Below are 19,824 nucleotides of genomic sequence, written 5' to 3'. Positions count from 1 at the left end.
AGTCAGTTATGAATTTCTGAAAAACCTCATCAAAAGAAATAAATCATTAAAGTCAGCAGAGAAAAACAGAAGATATTTTTTAAAATTTAAATTTCCTAATTAGGTTATTCTATAAATAGACCATATTCCTTCAAATAGAAGAGCAAAGAAAATCTTTTTTAGTTTATTTATTTTTGAATTTTACAATTTCTCCCCAATCTCACTTCCCTCCCCTCAAAACAGAAGGCAGTCTGTTACACTGTTTATACTGTTTCCATGATATACATTGATCTAAATTGAATGTGTTGACAGAGAAAAAAATAAAGTATAAGAGATAGTAAAATTACATAATAATATAATGTCAAAGAAAATCTTTAAGCAATATTAATTTTTAAAAATCGATTGAAAAAGTCCAAAACTTACCTCGAGCACTTTCATGTCTCCAAAGTTTGGTTTGTTTTTGTGTTTTTACGACATCAAATGGTAAAGTCACAATAGATGCAATCTATCAGAAAGTAAACACTAATTATTCTTTATCTTTAAATAGTATATTGACAGTAAATTTCCTGCAACCCCCCCCATACATCAGAGTCAGTACAATTAAGAACTATTTAACATGAATATTTTAAGAAAATCCTAAACTTGGAACTATTAAAAAAATATGGGGGGAAAAAAATAAAAGTTGCCTGCAAACAGAAAATAAGCCTAATTCTTAAAGTGATCACTTTTGATGCTTTCATTGGTTCCATTCTTCTCATATTGGTTACTAGAAATTGAGGAAGATAACTATTTGAACTTTCCATTCTAGATTCCTTTTATAATAAAAGTGTAGGAAAAAAAAGACAGATGGCATTTAAGTACAAATAATTCCAAGATCAATCCCTCTAACTCTTCAATAGATAGCTCCCAGACACTATTCCTTTCATCCTCTTCCTCTATGATAAGCTCCTTCTTAAAAGTTGCCTCAAAGGTTCCCTGAACACTTAAAAGAATCTTCCCTTAACTTATCCTCCACTTCTGCTCTTAGACTACAGCTTCCTGCCTTTCACAGTCCAGTGACTGCCTCCATTTCCTCTCTTCTCATTTGCATTTCAATCCCTTGCAATCTGGCTTCTGATTTCAACACCCAATTGATAATCTACTTTCTTCAAAGCTGACAATGAAGGGTGCAGCTAGGTGGTACAGACTATAGAACACCTGTCCTGAAACCAGGAAGACCAGAGTTAAAATCTGACCTCAAAACACTTAATAATTACCTAGCAGTGTGACCTTGGGCAGGTCACTTAACCCCACTGCCTAAAATAAATAAAAATTTAAAAACAAAAACAAAGTTAGCAATGACTTCTTGGCCAAATTCAAAGGCCCTTTCTCAAATGCTTGAGTTTTTTTTTTTTTTTTAAGAAAGATTTTATTTATTCTGGCTTCTCTCCCCCCAATCCCCACACAGAAGGCATATTGTTAGTCTTTACACTGTTTCCATGGTATACATTTATCTCAGTTGAACATGATAAGAGAGAAATCATATTATTAAGGAAGAAAAATAAAGTATGAGATAGCAAAAATACATAATAAGATAATGGATTTTTTTTTCTAATTTGAAGGTAAGTCTTTGTTCAAAATCCACAATTCTTTCTCTAGATACAGATGGTATTCTCCATCACAGAGAGTTCAAAAATGTCCCTGGTTGATGCACTGATGGAATGAGTAAGTCCATCAAGGATGATCATCACCCCCATGTTGCTGTTAGGGTGTACAGTGTTTTTCTGGTTCTGCTCATCTCACTCCGCATCAGTTCATGCAAATCCTTCAAGGCTTCCCTGAACTCCCATCCTTCCTGGTTTCTAATAGAACAATAGTGTTCCATGACATACATATACCACAGTTTGTAAAGCCATTCCCCAATTGAAGGATATTCACTTAATTTCCTATTCTTTGCCACCACAAATATTTTTGTACAAATGATGTTTTTTACCTTTTTCCATAATCTCTTCAGGGTACAGACCCAATAGTGGTATTGCTGGAACATATGGTATGCACATTTTTGTTGCTCTTTGAGCTAACTCCAATTGCTCTCCAGAAAGGTTGGATGAGTTCACAGCTCCACCAACATTGTATTAGTGTTCCAGATTTCCCACATCCCTTCCAACATTGATCATGGTCCTTTCTGGTCATATTGGCCAGTCTGAAAGGTGTGAGGTGGCATCTCAGAGAAGCTTTAATTTGCATTTCTCTAATAAATAATGATTTGGAGCAATTTTTCATATGACTATGGATTGCTTTGATTTCCTCAGTTATAAATTGCCTTTGCATATCCTTTGGCCATTTGTCAATTGGGGAATGGTTTTTTTTTTTTTGAAAATTTGACTCAGTTCTCTGTATATTTTAGAAATGAGTCCTTTGTCAGAAATACCAGCTGCAAAAATTGTTTCCCAATTTACATTTCTTTTGATCTTAGTTACAGTGGTTTTGTCTGTGCAAAAGCTTTTTAATTTAATGTAATCAAAATTATCTAGTTTGTTTTTAATGATGTTCTCCATCTCTTCCTTGGTCATAAACTGCTTTCCTTTCCTTAGATCTGACAGGTATGCTACTCCTTGGTCTTCTACAAACCCCTGAAGTTTTATAAAATGTAAAGGTCCTTGAGTAAAGGTCCTTGAAGGCAAGGATGGTTTCATATCCTGAATTCCATAAAATGGTGCTAATACAAAGAAGTCACATGAAAAATTGATTTACAGCATCAGACATTTGCCCAAAAATATTAAACATGACCTGCTAACCACTTTAGGTGTAGCCTAAACTGGACAAAAATGCAACTGGTAAATAGTTAACAAATTAAAATACATTAAAATATAGACAATTGCATTTAAAATTAACTCAATATGTGGCATGCATGGATTCTTATGTACAGATTAGTGGCTGCCATTTTAATTTGAGTTTGACACTACTCCTCTCTCCTGAATTTTCCTGAAAATTGTTATCTTGGTTTTTTTTATTATCAAATCATATTTTCTCAATTTCTTCACTGCAACATTACTAAGAATATTGAATGCTTATGGAATGATTGGCATTGCTTATTGAATGCTTATGGATTGATTTAAATCCCACTCCTCTGAGAGCAGGTCAAAAGCTCTTATTATATCTTTATAAATGATTCTCATATCTAGATCTAACCCTAGTCTCCCGAGTTTCAATTCCACATTATCAATTGCCTAACAGACAATTCAAACCAAACCCACACAAAACAGAATTCCTAGGGGCGGCTAGGTGGTGCAGTGGATAGAGCACCGCCCTAGAGTCAGGAGTACCTGAGTTCAAATCTGACCTCAGACACTTCATAATTACCTGGCTGTGTGGCCTTGGGCAAGCCACTTAACCCCATTGCCTTGCACAAACAAAAAAAACCTAAAAACTAAAAAAACAAAAACAAAAAAACAGAATTCCTAATCCTTGTCCCTAAATCTCTCTTCTGTCCAATGGATCCTGTTAAGGAGACACAACTTCGGTCATTCTTGAATTCTCACTGCCTTTCACCACAGTCATTGCGTAGTCTTATGCATTCTCTTTCTACAAACTCTCTTGTCTATATCTCAACTCTAGTTCTGATCCTTAGCCCTTCTTGCCTAAACTACTTCAAGAGCCTCCTAAATGATCCCCCATCCTTCAAACAGCTATAAGAATAATGTTCTGGGGACAGCTAGGTGGTACAAGGGGATAGAGCCTGACTCTGAAGTCAGGAGAACCTGAATTCAAATTTGATCTCAGGTAATTAATAATTACCTAACTGTGTGACCTTGGGCAAGTCAGTAAACCCCATTGCCTTGCAAAAACAAACAAACAAACAAACAAAAGTTAAAAAAAATAATGTTCTGAAAGCACAGGTCAAACTAAGCCATTGCCTTGCACAACAAGCTCCAGAACTGCCTCTCCTTTCAAATGCAAATTCTTATTTTTGTTATTGAAAGCTCTCATAGTCTGGCCTCAAACTGCTTTGATAGGCTTTCATAGATTTCATTGAAATCTTCCAGTCTGTCAAGCTGGCCTTCATATTCTGTATGTACTTTTGCACAAAAGATCCCTCCTCTCAAGAATTTATTCTTTCCTCAGTCTGTTAAAATCCTTAGCTTCCTTAAAAGTTCAGATTCAGGGTAATCTTCTAACCATGCAGCCTTTTCTGATACTTACCCCAAAATTACCTTCAATTTTCTATGTGTGTACTGATATGTACATATTATTTCTCTGTGGAAAAGCTAAGCTACATGAGCTTGGAAGCTGATTCAACTCTGTAATGAGATCAGTTTATTATTTTAGGGTTGTAATTATTTTAGGCAGTATTTGCTTACTAATTATAAATGTTTTCAAGAAAGTGTTAGCAACAGGGTCTACAACTGATTTCAATGCTACAAATTACTTGAACATTGATACAGCTCATTTGAGGTACAAGCACAAGATTACTTCCTAATGAAAGATAGTAAGATTTTACAGGAAAAAAAAGAACTTGGAATTAGTCAGACCATGGGCAAGTGACAAACTCAATCAGTCTGTTTCTTTAAATGCAAAAACCTCTCCTTGCCACTTCATAAGAATATAATCAAGCTTAAAGTCAATCAATGAGACTTTAGGAAGCACTTATTAAAATAATGTTCCAGAATCCCTGGTGATCTAGTGGTCAGGATTCAGCACTTTTACCACCATGGCCCAGGTTTTATTTGCATACATGGAAGATCTTTGACCTAGGTGATACTATAGGTCATAGAGGACTAGGCTTGGAGTCAAAGAGACATCTTCCTGAGTTCAAATCCCACCTCAGAGATCTTCAATCTATATGATCCTGGACAAGTCATTTCACCCTATTTGCCTCAGTTTCCTGATCTGTAAAATGGTCTGGAGAAGAAAATGATAAAAACTACTTCAATGTCATTGTCAAGAAAACCCAAATGGGGTCATGGAGAGTTAGATATGTCTGAAAAATGTACCAGAAACCATGCTAGGCTCTAGAAATGCAAATACACATACAGGCTAGTTCCTGATCTCAAGGAGCAGACTTACAATCTACTGGAGGGTACAACATATTCAGAGATAAATCAATGTAAGATGTACAAGAAATAAATATAAAACGATTAGGAGTACTGTGAGGCACTCAGGAAATCTGGTTTGATAAATGAGATAATACATGTGAAAGTAAGTGACATAATATAAATATTACTACCAGTTATCTACAGATATCAATGAACTAACAAGGCTCAAAAATGGGCTCATCTACCTGACTCTACTGGATAACCTCAGATAAGTCATTTAAACTCCCTGGGCCTCAGTCTCTTCATTTCATTTATAAAATTGAAAGGGTTAGACTAGATGGCCTTTGAACTCCTCACCAGCTCTAAATCTATAACCCTCTATTAAGTTAGTCAAAGTCAAATGTTTGTCATAAGTTGCCAATATAAGATAGCCTTTTAAGAAAGTATATATTTTAGTAGTTATCTATTTTACTATATTTAAAGCATTTTATTTAATGAAAAAATAAGGGGCAGCTAGGTGGCACAGTGGATAGAGCACCGGCCCTGGAGTCAGGAGTACCCGAGTTCAAATCTGATCTCAGATACTTAATAATTACCTAGCTGTGTAGCCTTGGGCAAGTCACTTAAACCCGTTTGCCTTGCAAAAACAAAACAAAAATGTTTTAAATGTTCCAAGAAAGTTATATGGCACGAGAAGCATGATGATGCAATGGCAAAGGATTAGTCTTCAAGTCAGGAAGACCTAGGTTCCAATATTGCCTCTGACACACACACACCCTCATTGTGTAAACCTGAGCAAGTTACTTAAAATTTTAGCTACCCAGGCAACTCCCTACAACCATCATCTACAGAGAAGTTGATAATCAGCATTGTTAGAATGTGTTTTAATATGAAGAATTTCTTTTGCCAATACATTTTTTTTTTTTTGCAAGGCAATGGGGTTAAGTGGTTTGTCCAAAGCCACACAGCTAGGCAATTATTAAGCGTCTGAGGCCGGATTTGAACTCGGGTACTCCTAATTCCAGGGCTGGTGCTCTACCCACTGTGCCACCTAGCCACCCCCTGCTAATATATTTTAAGGTCAGTTCCCTTCCCCCCAACCACAAAATTTGCATTTACAATTATTTCATTTACTAGTTATGTATGCAATTTTAAGCTATGACCATCTTTATTCCAAAATATTAATAACAGAAAAATGACTCACAGAACCAGATATTGCCCCCGCAGCAAAATTTATTCCAAAGGTTGGCTCATATTTATCAGAGTTTTTGCAAAGCCACTTCTTAAACATTTCAAAGTTATACCAGTACATTGCTGTGAAAATAAAAAAGAAATATTGAGACATTAACTATAAAATTTGTTATTACAAATTTATATTACATTTATAAATGGAGAGGAAAAAAACCTTTAGGTCAGAACCAACACAGGCCATTGATTATTTGCTTTGGGATCAGTTTTTCTCTGCTCAGCTATACAACCTATAGGTTAAGAGTTCAAGTGCTAGGGTGCAGCTAGGTGGCGCCATGGATGAAACACCAGTCCTGGAATCAGTAGGACCTGAGTTCAAATCCGACCTCAGACGCTTAATAATTGCCTAGCTGTGACCTTGGGCAAATCACTCAACCCCATTGCCTTAAATAAATAAAAATTTTTTTAAAAAAAGAATTCAAGTGGGGGCGGCTAGGTGGTGCAGTAGATAGAGCACTAGCCCTGGAGTCAGGAGTACCTTAGTTCAAATCCTGCCTCAGACACTTAATAATTATCTAGCTCTGTGGCGTTGGGCAAGCCACATAACCCCATTGCTTGCCAAAAAAACCTTAAAAAAATAAAAAGAATTCAAGTGCATCAGATTAAATGTAATTGGGATACTTATATCTGGTTTAGTGGCCCAGTTTCACATTTATATACCACTAGCATAATCTAATATTCAACATAATCCACACCAACATTTCTATAAAAATTCCACCTTATTCCCCACAATTTTAAAGGCACACATCCAAGAATTTATCAAAAACTATGTATCATGATTACTTTTTATTCATGTTATCAGAACAGCATAAAAACAATTAAAAGCTATGTAATAATAAGGATCAAGCTTGACTGAGGAAAACAGTTAAAAACAAGGCTCAGTCTTTTCACTGAAGGGATGGGAGAGACTATGGGTATTGAATATTATATAATATACTTTGAGATACAGCTGACTTTTAAGTTGGATTTGCTTAACTTTTTTTCCCACCTTCGTTACAAAGGCAGTCAATATGGTTAAGGGACTGGGAAGAATTTATTTGGAAATGAAATATAGCTAAAACAAGGAACTAAAGGGAAATAGATCAACAATTACTGGTTAACTTTTTTTCTGACTGGGAAAACAAGGCAATTCTAGGGACACTAAGTGGAATGAGTCCAACTTTTCTGGCCTCCTTCAGCGGAGAACTTTTTGTTGTGACTATAAAGGAAAAAATAGAGAGCTATGAAAAAAGTTGCAATTCAACTGACCTATTTTTACTGATAAGGCAAGGTAGTTGAAGTGAAATTTTACCACACAGAAATGCAAAGTTCATAAGTACTTCCTAGAATGTTTCTAACTCCTACAAAGGAGGCAGGATAAGTGACTACTCAAGTCTATGAATTAAAATCAAAATCAGTACAAATTCAGTGATTGATAATTTTTCAAGTTTAATAATAGAAGAACTTAACCTACTTCTGAATCTGAAATTACATGAACATTAAGGTGTTACTAACTGATAGTTAATTTTTATGCTATGATAGCAATTGGTAGCTATAGTTACCTTCTTCTATTCCTTCCTCCTCTCCAAAAAAAAAATCCAGAGGATGGAAGATTAGTTCAACATAAGGACAACAAAAAACTTGGTAGCTAATAGTAATTAAATTATGATTTAGCAATGTATTACTGCTAAAACATACATTACATACCATAGGAGCTTATGTTTTAAAAGGAAAATGATATACAAAACCAGTAAATAATTTCTATCATTTTAAGAAGTCATTCTTAGATTCAGCTTAAGTTTTGGTTTTTGCTTCTTTAAAAAAAATGGAAAAACTATAGAGTTCAGAAACGTATAAGAAACAAGGGAAAAGGTACTATGAAAAACACATTCTGAACAGCTGAAATAAGGAAATGTATAAGAAAAATCCAGAAGTGACAATACTAGCAAACATCTATATGCCTCATAAAGGTTTTCAAAGCACTGGAAACATCTTAATTGGTCTTTATAACAACTGATGAGGAAACCGAGGCAGAGGGAGGTTAAGTGACTTGCCCAGGGTCACCCAGCTATTATATGACTGAAGCAGGATCTGAATGCAAGTGTTCTCTACTCCCATTCCAGCTATCGATGCCAATAGCTGCCTCTGATAAGTACCTAATTTATAAATATATAAGAAGTCACTGCTTAATATTTTATTATTCCACATAAGACAAGAATACAGAATATAAAAAGTTGAATTGAAGAGAGCTTTCATTACATTAAGATCTTAACTGCTTAAGAGTAAGTAGAAGAACAGGCTGCAAAGAAGCAATGCCATAGACTCTTCTTTGGACACCTTTAAAAGAGATTAGACAGGGGCAGCTAGGTGGCGTGAGGTGGATAGAACAGCAGCTCTAGATTCAGGAGGATCTGAGTTTAAATCCAGGCTCAGACACTTAATTACCTAGCTGTGTGACCTTGGGCAAGTCACTTAACCCCATTTGCCTTGCAAAAACAAACAAAAAAGAGGAAAAAGATTAGACAACTGTTTGAGAAGGGGAGAGGACTGAGATATTTGTGTTCAACTGATTTTAAATTATATAATTCTATGATTAAATTGGTATTTTACATTTCCCAATATTATATGTCTATATATAAAAGAAACAAGGAAAGAAAAAGAAAGAGTATAAAGGAAAAGGACAAAACAAGGTAATAATGAAGAGGGAAAAGACAAACCATAGGAAGGAAAAAACATAATTTATTTAGCTCTTAGGCAAGTAGAAACTGTTATGGTTTAACATCAAGTACCATCCTTCAATTGTACTAAGGATAGTTACTTTGTACTGGTTCATTTTCATAATCTTGTAATTCCTCATGGCCCATACAAGGTAAATTGATATAATCACCTTATAATTATTTGTGATGATTCTATGGCTACCAATGGTAAAAAATCCCATTCTTTACTTTGAACCCCAAGTCACTCATGTGTGACCTTTATGATTTTTTTTGTAGCAGTAATTTACTCTACAAATTGTGTTATGCTCAGATTAATATAAAATAAGTTTATATCCACTAACCATGACTTGTTTAACAGTGAACCAAATCGTAGAGTAAGAGAGACAAAACTTTTAAATTATAAACATGCTCAATAAAGTCCCATTATAATTTAATAAACATTATCAAATATCCAGAAGCTCAGCATTAATTTTTATGTTTTGTAGGTTCAAAAGATAACAAACATAACCCCTAAGGAGCTCAAGATATGATTCACCTACAAAGTACACATATAAATAATCAATACAACTGAAAATTCAGCATTTATTAAAAAGGTAAATCCTACCTGAGAAAGGTACATCTCTCATTACAGTAGAACTCCAGCCTCTCCAGAGTGAAATCCAACCATCTTCTGCCAATTTCCGTCTGACAAACAGATGTAATTCCTTATAAGATAATGCTCTGGATTGCATTTTGGTTCTAATCAACTCTAAGGGACTTATTACAGTTACTGCACCTACTGAAAATAATATATACACACACACATGTCAATATGCACATAGAAAGCATGATTTAATGTTTTACTGGTGATTAATATAAGTTCCAAATTTCTCTTGAGGAATGCACAAACTTTAGGCCCAAAATATACATTGTCACCACGTTATTAAAACTTTTTATAAGACAGCATTTAGTGAAATCTTCTTTCTTATGACAGTCTGGCTTCTCATTTCAATCTCCTATCCATTCAATATAATACCAGTTCATGCCTATAACTCAACAAAGAGTAGGGCAAAAATATCTTTTAAATCTGTATCTTGCCACTTCACTCCCATTATGGGCTATCTTGCCTCTTATTCAACTCTGAAAGTCCATGTCTAGACAGAGAAGGATCTGGAGATTTTGGCCTGATCCAGACTCATCTTGGGTTCAAGTGAGTCCTTGAAAGTGAGCATTATGTTAAAATTGATATGAAACCCTCCAAACAGAAGAAATCAGTCACTCTTGGGGTAACCAAAATTTGGAATGGATGCACTGGATTTGCTAAATTCTGGATCCATATACTCAAAGGCCAGGGCTTCAGAAGGAGTGAAGTCAAAGCTAAGTTACTAAATACCTTACACTGTTACAGAAGCACAACTGTTTCTAAAAAGGCCTGACTGCAGCAATGTAATTCAACAGCAATTTATTGAGTGGCCATTAAGTGTGAGGATCTGCATTATCTAATACCTGAGGCAGCATTATCACAGAAAGCACCTGAGATCTGGAAGCTGAAACCCTTCTTATCTAGGAGCTCTAAGACCTTAAGTAAACTGCTTTATCTGAGGTTCAGTTTCTGCACAGGGCTATTAAAAAGAAAAGTCCTCTGTAAACTATATTAAAGCTATTTGAATGATGCTGGTCCTAGGAAATCTCTGGGGGATATCCAAATAAAGTAACACAAGTGAAATTAAAAAGAAAAAGACTTACGACTCACATCTAGCCACAGTTCCAGCAAAAATTGGTACGTAGGCATCATTTTCTACTTTAGACTTCATAAATGAAGATAACTGGTCATAGCAGGTAAAATATATAACTGTAGCAGGAACTGCCATCACTCTGAAAGACAGAGATCAATTAAGACCACAAAGATCATAAAGCTTAGTACATGCTCAAAGAATCATCTGTTCTACTCACTATAAAAGGAAGCTAAATTAAATTAAATCTAAAACTTTAATTTGGTTGAAGAATGTAGCAAAGTACTCTGAAATAGAAATTCCAACTTTCTGGCCTAACTTGTTCACTTCTTCAATGGAGCAAACAACTTATCCTATACGAACCTACTTTTATGAAGTAAAGAAAAATCAAAATACCTTTTTAAGAACTAAAGAATTATTGGGTGTCCTGCTTGATAGGATACCAAGTTATGTTTTTATTTAAATATTGCATAGTAATCAAGCCATGAACCAAGGCACAGACACTCTCAACTTAGAAATATCTTACATTCATAAAATAATAATATATAAATTTCCAAATTTTATGTGACACTTTAAAGGTTTCAATGATATTTCAAAAACAAAAAAACACAATCTATAATAAGATCTAACAGAAAGAAAAATTGGTAACATGGGGGCTAATCTGGGCATTAGTTATTAACATTTTGACTTATCCTTTATGCCACAAACAAAATCTGACCCTGTCACTTCAAAGGAATAGCTTTGCAGATATAATTCTTTATTATATAGACAGAGATTATAATTTTATCATTAAAATCTACTTTAGTTGACATTAATCATATACTACAATAGCTATTGTGAAATTTTAAGAGAATGAAAACTATTTGTACAGAAAATAAAAATCATAATATATTTCATATTACAAATATCTCTTAGTTCTTTGGGAGGACAGGTGAGTCAAGCTAGAGAATTAGCAATACTTCATATTTTTTTAAAAAGTGAAATAAAGCAATAATGTTATTAAAATATATCTTTAGCCCATTTAATTTTTGTGACATCAAACATAAACAAAACCCAAATAGTATAAAAAATAAAATTCCAACTCACAGTGTAGGGGGAAGACCACTCCACAAGGATTTTATGCCCTCATTTCGAATAATTTTTATAAAGGCATCCTAAAACATAATTAGAAAAGAATGCCTAAGAATGTTCTTCTGACCTTACTGACATAAATTTGATAGTAATTTTTGTTAATCTATATTGTAATTTTAATTTTTTTTTTACCTCATGTTAAAAAATTTACATCTGTAATACATGCAAAGAACATTGTAGTAATATTAGGAAGATCTGAGTTTGAGTCTTGTTTTGGCCATTCAAAAGTTGTGCCAGGTGAGTCTGCCTCAATTAAAGACCTCCTCTATAATATGGAATTGAACTAAATGATTTTTAAAGCCTCTTCTCCTCTAACATTCTGCTAGTATCACTCATTATGCATGTACATTTAGAAAAAAGCTGTTCTCTCTCCACATGAAAGGGATTAATGAAACATCATCCAAATGACTTTTTCTTCTTACCAGAATCAATTCTGATCTTATCATATCACTGTCCAATTTAGGCATTTATATGCACAGGTGTACAATTTTGGTATCCTAAAAACCTAAATTCTTATAAATTTATGCAAAACAGACTACAAATTGAAGTGCCATTACAAATAGCTGGGTGGAATAGTTCCAATAAAACCATTTCAGGGTTAATATTCCTAGTGAAGTCCTCTCAGCAGTAAGAAATATAAAAGAACAAACTATTATTCTTAAACTATTTCTAGAAGAAAGCTCCTTGTATTCCACTCAGAGTGGCTCACTCTCCTAACTTTTGATAAGACTACTTTTTTTTTTAGGTTTTTGCAAGGCAAGGCAAATGGGGTTAAGTGGCTTGCCCAAGGCCACACTGCTAGGTAACTATTAAGTGTCTGAGACCAGATTTGAACCCAGGTACTCCTGACTCCAGGGCCTGTGCTTTATCCACTACACCACCTAGCTGCCCTGATAAGACTACTTTTAATGACTACTAGAAGGATAGTAGACTTTTTCCCATGAGAAAAACCTTGTATTCCAAAGAAGTTCATAAGCCTCTTGCATGATGATAAGAGTATTTTTACTGATTAGGAGGACAGTAGAAAACCTTGCATACTCAGACATTATTTCATTTAGATAGACATAGAAGGTCATTAAAAGTCTTTTTTGATATTCTCGCCATCTGGATGGTGAGATAATGTTTTATGAAAACCTTTCATTCTTTTCTTTGTTGCTGGGGTAGATTTTCACAAGTAGAATGTAACTCTGAATACTAACCAATGAATGAGTCAACAGAGAACAATGATAGGGAGGAGGAGGTGCAATATCATCTTGCTTGACAGTCAATTTGGGGCAGCTCCTTGATCTTCACTACCTATGTGAGACTTGGAGCATGCCCTTTTCTCGAGAAAAGTCAAAATAAACTTATTGCTCAGAGGAGGCTCTCTCTATATTTTTAGGTGGATCTTTATCCCACACATAACTTTCTAAATAACTTAAGAGGGTGGTTCACTTTGTTCACTGCCTCTCCATTTCACTACTTGATAGTATCCTTAGGGACATTCCTTATATTCTCTATTTTTAATCACTTGAATGATGGCAAAGATGAGATTTTCTTAGAACACCACTTTTCAAAGTATCCCTTTTTCATACTAATATTCTTATTAAGTACACCTTTCATGCTGGTGTATATTGTTAAAAAAGATTAGAGATGAAAAGGAGTACATATCTGTTATTAATGAATGAACAATACAAAATTATTATATACATACTGCCAAGAAGAATACTCAAGGACAATCAGAAAATTTAAGTTTGAATTCTTCCTCACTAGTTGTAAGGCTCTGGGTGCAAATCATAACTTCTGTCAATCTCAGTTTCTTCATGTGGAAAATAAGAACAATAACACCTACTTGGAAAGGGCTGTTGTTGAGGATGAATAACTTTAAATTACTTTGCAAATCCCAAAGTGCTATTAGTAGCTAGAGCTATTATTAGTATTACCAATAATCATTTTTATGATCAGGTATTATTAGTTTCAGGACTTTGAGGATGGTTCAATATTAGGAAAACAGTAGGCTCAATATCTTACTAGTAAGAAAACTCAAATTTTTTTATCTTTAAGAAAAGTATTTGACAAAAAAAAACAACAACAAAAAAAAAGAAAAGCATTTGGCAGTACACATTTTAAAACAAGATTCCTCTCCAATACAATAAAGAAGTATATGAAAATAGCTATTTAGAAATCCCAAGTCAGTTAAAAAGAAAAAAAAAGGTAGTGGTTTGAGCAAAATAATAATATGTAAAGTCAACTGACAAAAATAATTACTTTTTATCACCAATAAAATAAAAAGAAATTGAAAAGGAAGCACCATTTACAATAATGACAAAGGCTATTAAATGACTGGGCAATAACCTAACAAGTCACATTAAAAAAATCCAGAAAAAAAATTGATGACAAAACAATTTTAACAAATATTTTTTAAAAACTCAAGTACAAAATTATTCCATGTAATGGCTAGATCAAATCAATATACTAAAGTTGGCTATTACTCAAATTGATTCACCCATCCCATAGCAATCAAAATACCAATGGGATACTTAATAGAAATAAATAAGGAGAAAACAGCCCCTAATTCAAATACCATGAAAAGTAGCTACAGTTGGGGGGACTAGGTGGCACAGTGGATAGAGCACCAGCCCTGGAGTCAGGAGTACCTGAGTTCAAATCCGGCCTCAGACACTTAATAATTCCCTAGCTGTGTGGCCTTGGGCAAGCCACTTAACCCCATTGCCTTACAAAAAACAAAAAAAGTAGCTACTGTGTAGAAATAAGAGTTGTAAGTGAAAAGTTTGTAGGAGACAAGCAAAAAAGAAGTCATTAATAAAAACTTCAGATGTTTATTTTCAGATAAAACATTTAAAAAGCAAAATGAACTAGAGATCTTATCACAAAGAAAAGAATTTGAACTTGAGACACCAATAGAGGTAAAAAAAAACCCTCAAGTAATCAGTATACTAAAGATCGATCAAATAAAAGAAAATTAGATGAGACAACAAATTAAATCTAACATGAAGGAACAATACAGTAGTGATAGGAGACTTCAATTGCATTGATAGGGGGGAGGGGGATAGGGAGAGTTAGTCCAAAAACAGAGCAGCTAACAATTTCTTAAGTTTTAATTCTTTAAATAATGATAACAGAATTTTCATTCTAAATCTGACTCTGAACTGATAGAGTGTAAATGATGAGACAATTGGGGATAACTTTGTGACAAAGGTAAGGAAAGGCAGGAACAATCTGACATACACAGATTTTATTACAATCACATTTCAAAGAATTTAAAGGAAGGATAGCTAAACAGATACAGATGTATTTAAGCACCAGCCATAGTATTATATGCTGGAAACAGAAATAAAGCAAAGAAAACATAGATTGTCTATACTTACATTCATGTTGTTTACATTACAATGGGGAAGACAACACATAAGGATTAATTAATCATCAAGGGAGGCAGAATAGGGCAAGGGAGGGGATAAGGAGGGAGAAAAGATTTCTCAAGAATGAAGTGTGTGAAGTACAGTTGGAAGCCCTCCCACACAGTGGCCTGAGAAGGGAGGATTCACTGATAAGAGTGGATTCTCAAAAGAAACCTATTTTTCTCAATAATCACTTAAAAAATTGTTCAGACTCCAAGTCTAAGAAGTTGAGATATATTTATCACTCCATAGACACTGGGAATACAGACTAAAATTAAACTGTCTTTGATCTCTAAGAGCTTATATTCTAGAGGGGAACAGCACAGAACAGAACAAAGATTAAGATTTCTACAGACACACACACACACACACACAAACACAAACACACACACACACACACACACACACACATGCGCGCGTGCATGGATGAGACATAAAAAAAACCAATGCTAGGGTGAGGGGAGGGAGGAGCAAAGGAAGGAGGTAGTACCAGCTCAGAAGAGAGTGTCAGGAAAATTACTGGAAGGGCAAAGGGCGCTTGCACTGAACTTTGAAGGAACCTAGGAATTCTAGGAGGTGGAGTAAGGAGGGGAGTGTATTCTTTGACTATGAAAAAGCAGAGATGGGAAAAAGACATGGTGTCATTTTTTATATTGTTTCACTTTTTTTTGGTACTACAAAGAATACCTTACATAGTCTCATCACTTTTTCCTTCTTATTCTTATATCCATCAATTGTTATGCAAAAGTTTTTTCATTTCACTTTTTTAAAATTGTCAATTTTATTTGTATAATCACCTTTATCCTTTATCAGTTAAGAATTTTCTCTGAATCAAAATTATGAATAATATCCCTTTTTGTTTATATATATATATATATATATATATATATATATAATATATATACATAGTCTTTTATATTTAAGGCTTTGTAGCTTATTGTGGTGGGGTATACATTATTAAATGGCCTAAATCTATTTTTTGTTAAATTGCCTTATAATTTTCTCAGCTAGTGATGAACAGTGTCCCAGAGTTGTGTTGTTGGGTTTATCTAATACTTAACTTCTGTATTTACTTCTAGGTCTTGATATAGAGGGCAATATGGCATTAGAGAATATGAGTCATGAAACTATTCATACCTTTTGACACAATGATCTCACTACTAAGACCACTGACAGGGAAAAATGATCTGTATAAAATATCACAAAAAGTTATTATTTATGATAGAAAAAACTCTAGAAACAATATTTGCAAGGATTGGAGATTAGCTGAACAAATTAAGGGATATACATGAACTGAATACCTGATCTTCAGTTCTCATTCATATCTATTTCAATTTCAGTCAATAAGTTATTCAATAAACATTTATAAGGCACCGGGTTGTACTATGTCCGACTCTATTATAGGATCATTAAAGGAAAGGATTATGTTTAATGACCTTCCCACATAGTGGGTGGGTGGAGGAACAAAGGAAATAATTTGCAAAGGTGTTCACAAAGGTGCCATAAAGGGGGTGACAGACAGTACCCACTGGCCAACATGTCATATTTAGCACATATTCTGAGTTCAGCTTTATTTTAATATGAGTGAATCAAATAACCTTTCAGTTTGAGTCATGTTTCATTTGTACACTGAATCCCCTGATGAGGAAACCTTCAGAACTAATGCAAATCCACAACTTATTCCATCACTTAAAAGTCTTGAGAAGGCTTTTTGGGACACTGAAAGATTAAGAGACTTGCCTGGGGCCAAGCTTCTAGTTTGTGTCACAGATAAACCTTAAATCCCAGTTTCCTGACATTGAGAAAAGTCCTCCATCTACTACTACTCCATGCTACTTCTAGGAATTTATAATATTTCAATAAATTATTTACAATAAGACCTCAAAAACCACAAAATTATATAATCACAAAATATAAGTGCTTAAAAGGACACTGGAGATTATGCTGTCCAATTCCCTTAATTACAGATGAGAAAACTGGTTCGAAGAGAGCAAATGAACTTATCCAGTAGGAAATCAAATCTGAGTGAAGGGGGATGATCAAAAGGGATTTGGGTTATTCTTCCTGTCCTTAGTTTAACACCTCCTTGTTATTTCTCTCCTTACTAAGAATGGGCAACAGAACTTTTCAAACTTACTATGACCCAAACAAGATTTACATTTTACCCAACATAAATAATGGCAGAGAATTAAAACAATCTTCAAACAGTAGAACAGAGCAATGAGAATATAAATAAGGAAATGAATAAAACAGTACTGAGGTTAGAGGAGACCTCAAATACTATTAAATTTCAAACTTCTTCATTTTAGCAATGAGGAATTGGTGGTCTAAGTAACTTGTCCAAGGGCACACAGGCACTGGAAGAGATTTTATGGTCCTTTTCCAGCTTCCACTAATGATAACTAAGAATTGATATATGAAGAGACTTTACATTATGGTATAGGGCTTAAATATGGAAAATTATGATTTAGTATAATTTTCTTACCAATGTTCCACTGAAGCGGCCAGGCTTCTTGTACCATGCTTTGTGGCTACCCTCGTCACAGAAATACAGATGATCCATCAGTCCATTACAATATAAAAAACATCTTCCTAATAAAAAATACCAGAAGTCACTCCAAATAAAGGCATTCTCTTTATAAACACTCTGAGAATTTACTTGCAGATCTTAAACATTAACCTCAGATAAGAGAATCACAGAACACCAGAATTGTAAAGGATCCCAGAGACTATCAGTTTCAACCTAAATGTAAATAAGGAAAATCTCTACACCAGAGCCAACAGCAGGTCATTCAGTTTTTATTTGGCTAGCTCCAACAAGAAACCTCTTGGGGTGGCTAGGTGGTATAGTAGATAAGAGCATTGGCCCTGGAGTCAGGAGTACCTGAGTTCAAATCTGGCCTCGGACACTTAATAATTACCTAGCTGTGTGGTCTTGGGCAAGCCACTTAACCCCATTTGCCTTGCAATAACCCTTAAAAAAAAGAGAGAGAGAAGAAGGAACCTCTTGAAGCAGCTCATATCAATTCTGAATAGATCTAGTTAGGAAGCTTTTCCTTGTACAAAAAAGAAATCTTCCTTCCTTCCTTCCTTCCTTCCTCCCTCCTTCCCTCCTTCCTTTCTTTGTAACAACTTCTATCCAGTGATTTTAGGTATACCCTCTTAGTCCAAGCAGAACAAATTTTTGTTCCTTGTATCCATGAGTAGCTTGAAGTAGCTTCTTGAAAAATAGCTCTCATGACCTTTTTTTGTTTAGTATGAATATTCCCACTATTTTCCACCAATTCTTTCACGGTTGTTCCCCATTTGACAATTGAGCTAAATATCTAGAACTGAACTCAATATTAAATCCACATAAGATCTGAATTGGGAAGATTAGAGAAAGATGACCATCTCTATTGTCCTGGATACCAGGGTTTTCTTAATGTTACCCGAGATTACATAGCTTCTTTGGACTGCCATATGACAACATTTGCATATATTGGGCTTGCAGAATACTAAAAATGCCTTGATTTTTTTTTCCAGATCGTTATCTAGCTGTACCTACCCCATCTTAACCACAAGTATAAGACTTTGCATTTATTTCAATTAAATTTCAGTTTCTGACAGTGTGGCAAAGTGGAGGGAAAAGCTGGTATCTCAGCCAGGAAGACCTCAGAGTTCATGACTTCGTACTATTACATATAGGGGCTCTGTCATCTAGATAAAATCCCTCATAATTTTCTAGGCAACTCTCTAAAACCATAATCTTTTTTGAAGGTGTTAACCTGTACTAAGGAGAGAGATTCTCTGTGCCAATGAAATAACAAGTCCAATCCTTATCCTTTACCTTAACTTTCATCTCAATAGATTTGTCTTAACATTCCAGCATGGTTTTGGATGCTGAAACTGTTAATAAACCTTTTCGCTATTGCCAACTACCTACCTTTACATCAAACTTGATAAGTATTTTAGTTATACATCACTGATAAAAATGGCCCAACAGTATGGGGCCAAACACAGGTCCCAGGGTCACTCCACCAGAGACCTTTTCCAAATGATCATGATTCTTTGGACTTGGCCAGTTTTGATTTCACTTAACTGTTTCATAGTGTAGCCCACATCTTTTCTTTTCTTTTGGGGGGGATTTTGCAAGGCAATGGGATTAAGTGACATGCCCAAGCTCACATGGGTAAGTATTAAGTGTCTGAGGCCGAATTTGAACTCAGGTCCTCCTGACTCCAGGGCAAGTGCTCTATCCAATGTGTCACCTTGCTGCCCCAGCTCACATCTTTTCTACAGAAATAATATGAGAGACTTGCCAAATGCATTGACAACATCTAGGTAAATGAATTTCACAGTTTTTCTGATCTGCCAGTTTAATAACTCTATCAAAAAAGAAAAATGAGATTAAAATAAAATGACTTATTCTGGATAATCTATCCTTGTTCTTTGTGATCATTACTTCCCTTTGAAAGGTTCATGATCTCTTTACAAACATAGTCAGATGTGGCAAAGAAGAAAAGTGACACTCCCTGGTCTACAGTTTCAGATTCTATTCTATTCCCTTTTTTGGAAAACTGGGACAGTTCACCCTTCTTTGCTCTTCCATTCTCCATCTTCTTTCATAGATATTGATAGTAATCCTGCACTTACATCTGCCAGT

General features: G+C 34.6%; 1 protein-coding gene across 12 annotated transcripts in view; it reads right to left on the bottom strand.

Annotated features, from left to right (window-relative positions):
* SLC25A40 (solute carrier family 25 member 40) overlaps positions 1 to 19,824 on the bottom strand; it is a 43,410-nt gene that overhangs the window by 5,569 nt on the left and 18,017 nt on the right. For all 12 annotated transcript variants that reach the window (XM_074192890.1, XM_074192880.1, XM_074192883.1 and 9 more), the window contains 6 exons: positions 17,665 to 17,771; positions 11,737 to 11,804; positions 10,671 to 10,792; positions 9,543 to 9,716; positions 6,199 to 6,308; positions 403 to 484 (listed from right to left, as the gene is read on the bottom strand). In XM_074192890.1, coding sequence (XP_074048991.1) covers positions 403 to 484; positions 6,199 to 6,308; positions 9,543 to 9,716; positions 10,671 to 10,792; positions 11,737 to 11,804; positions 17,665 to 17,771 — 663 coding nt within the window. The remainder of the gene's footprint in view (positions 1 to 402; positions 485 to 6,198; positions 6,309 to 9,542; positions 9,717 to 10,670; positions 10,793 to 11,736; positions 11,805 to 17,664; positions 17,772 to 19,824) is intronic.

The sequence above is a fragment of the Macrotis lagotis genome, chromosome 7, assembly GCF_037893015.1.
Source record: "Macrotis lagotis isolate mMagLag1 chromosome 7, bilby.v1.9.chrom.fasta, whole genome shotgun sequence".
In the NCBI taxonomy this organism is placed as follows: Eukaryota; Metazoa; Chordata; class Mammalia; order Peramelemorphia; family Peramelidae; genus Macrotis; species Macrotis lagotis.
Note: the sequence above shows the minus strand (reverse complement) of the source record. Positions and strands in the feature narration are given on the sequence as shown.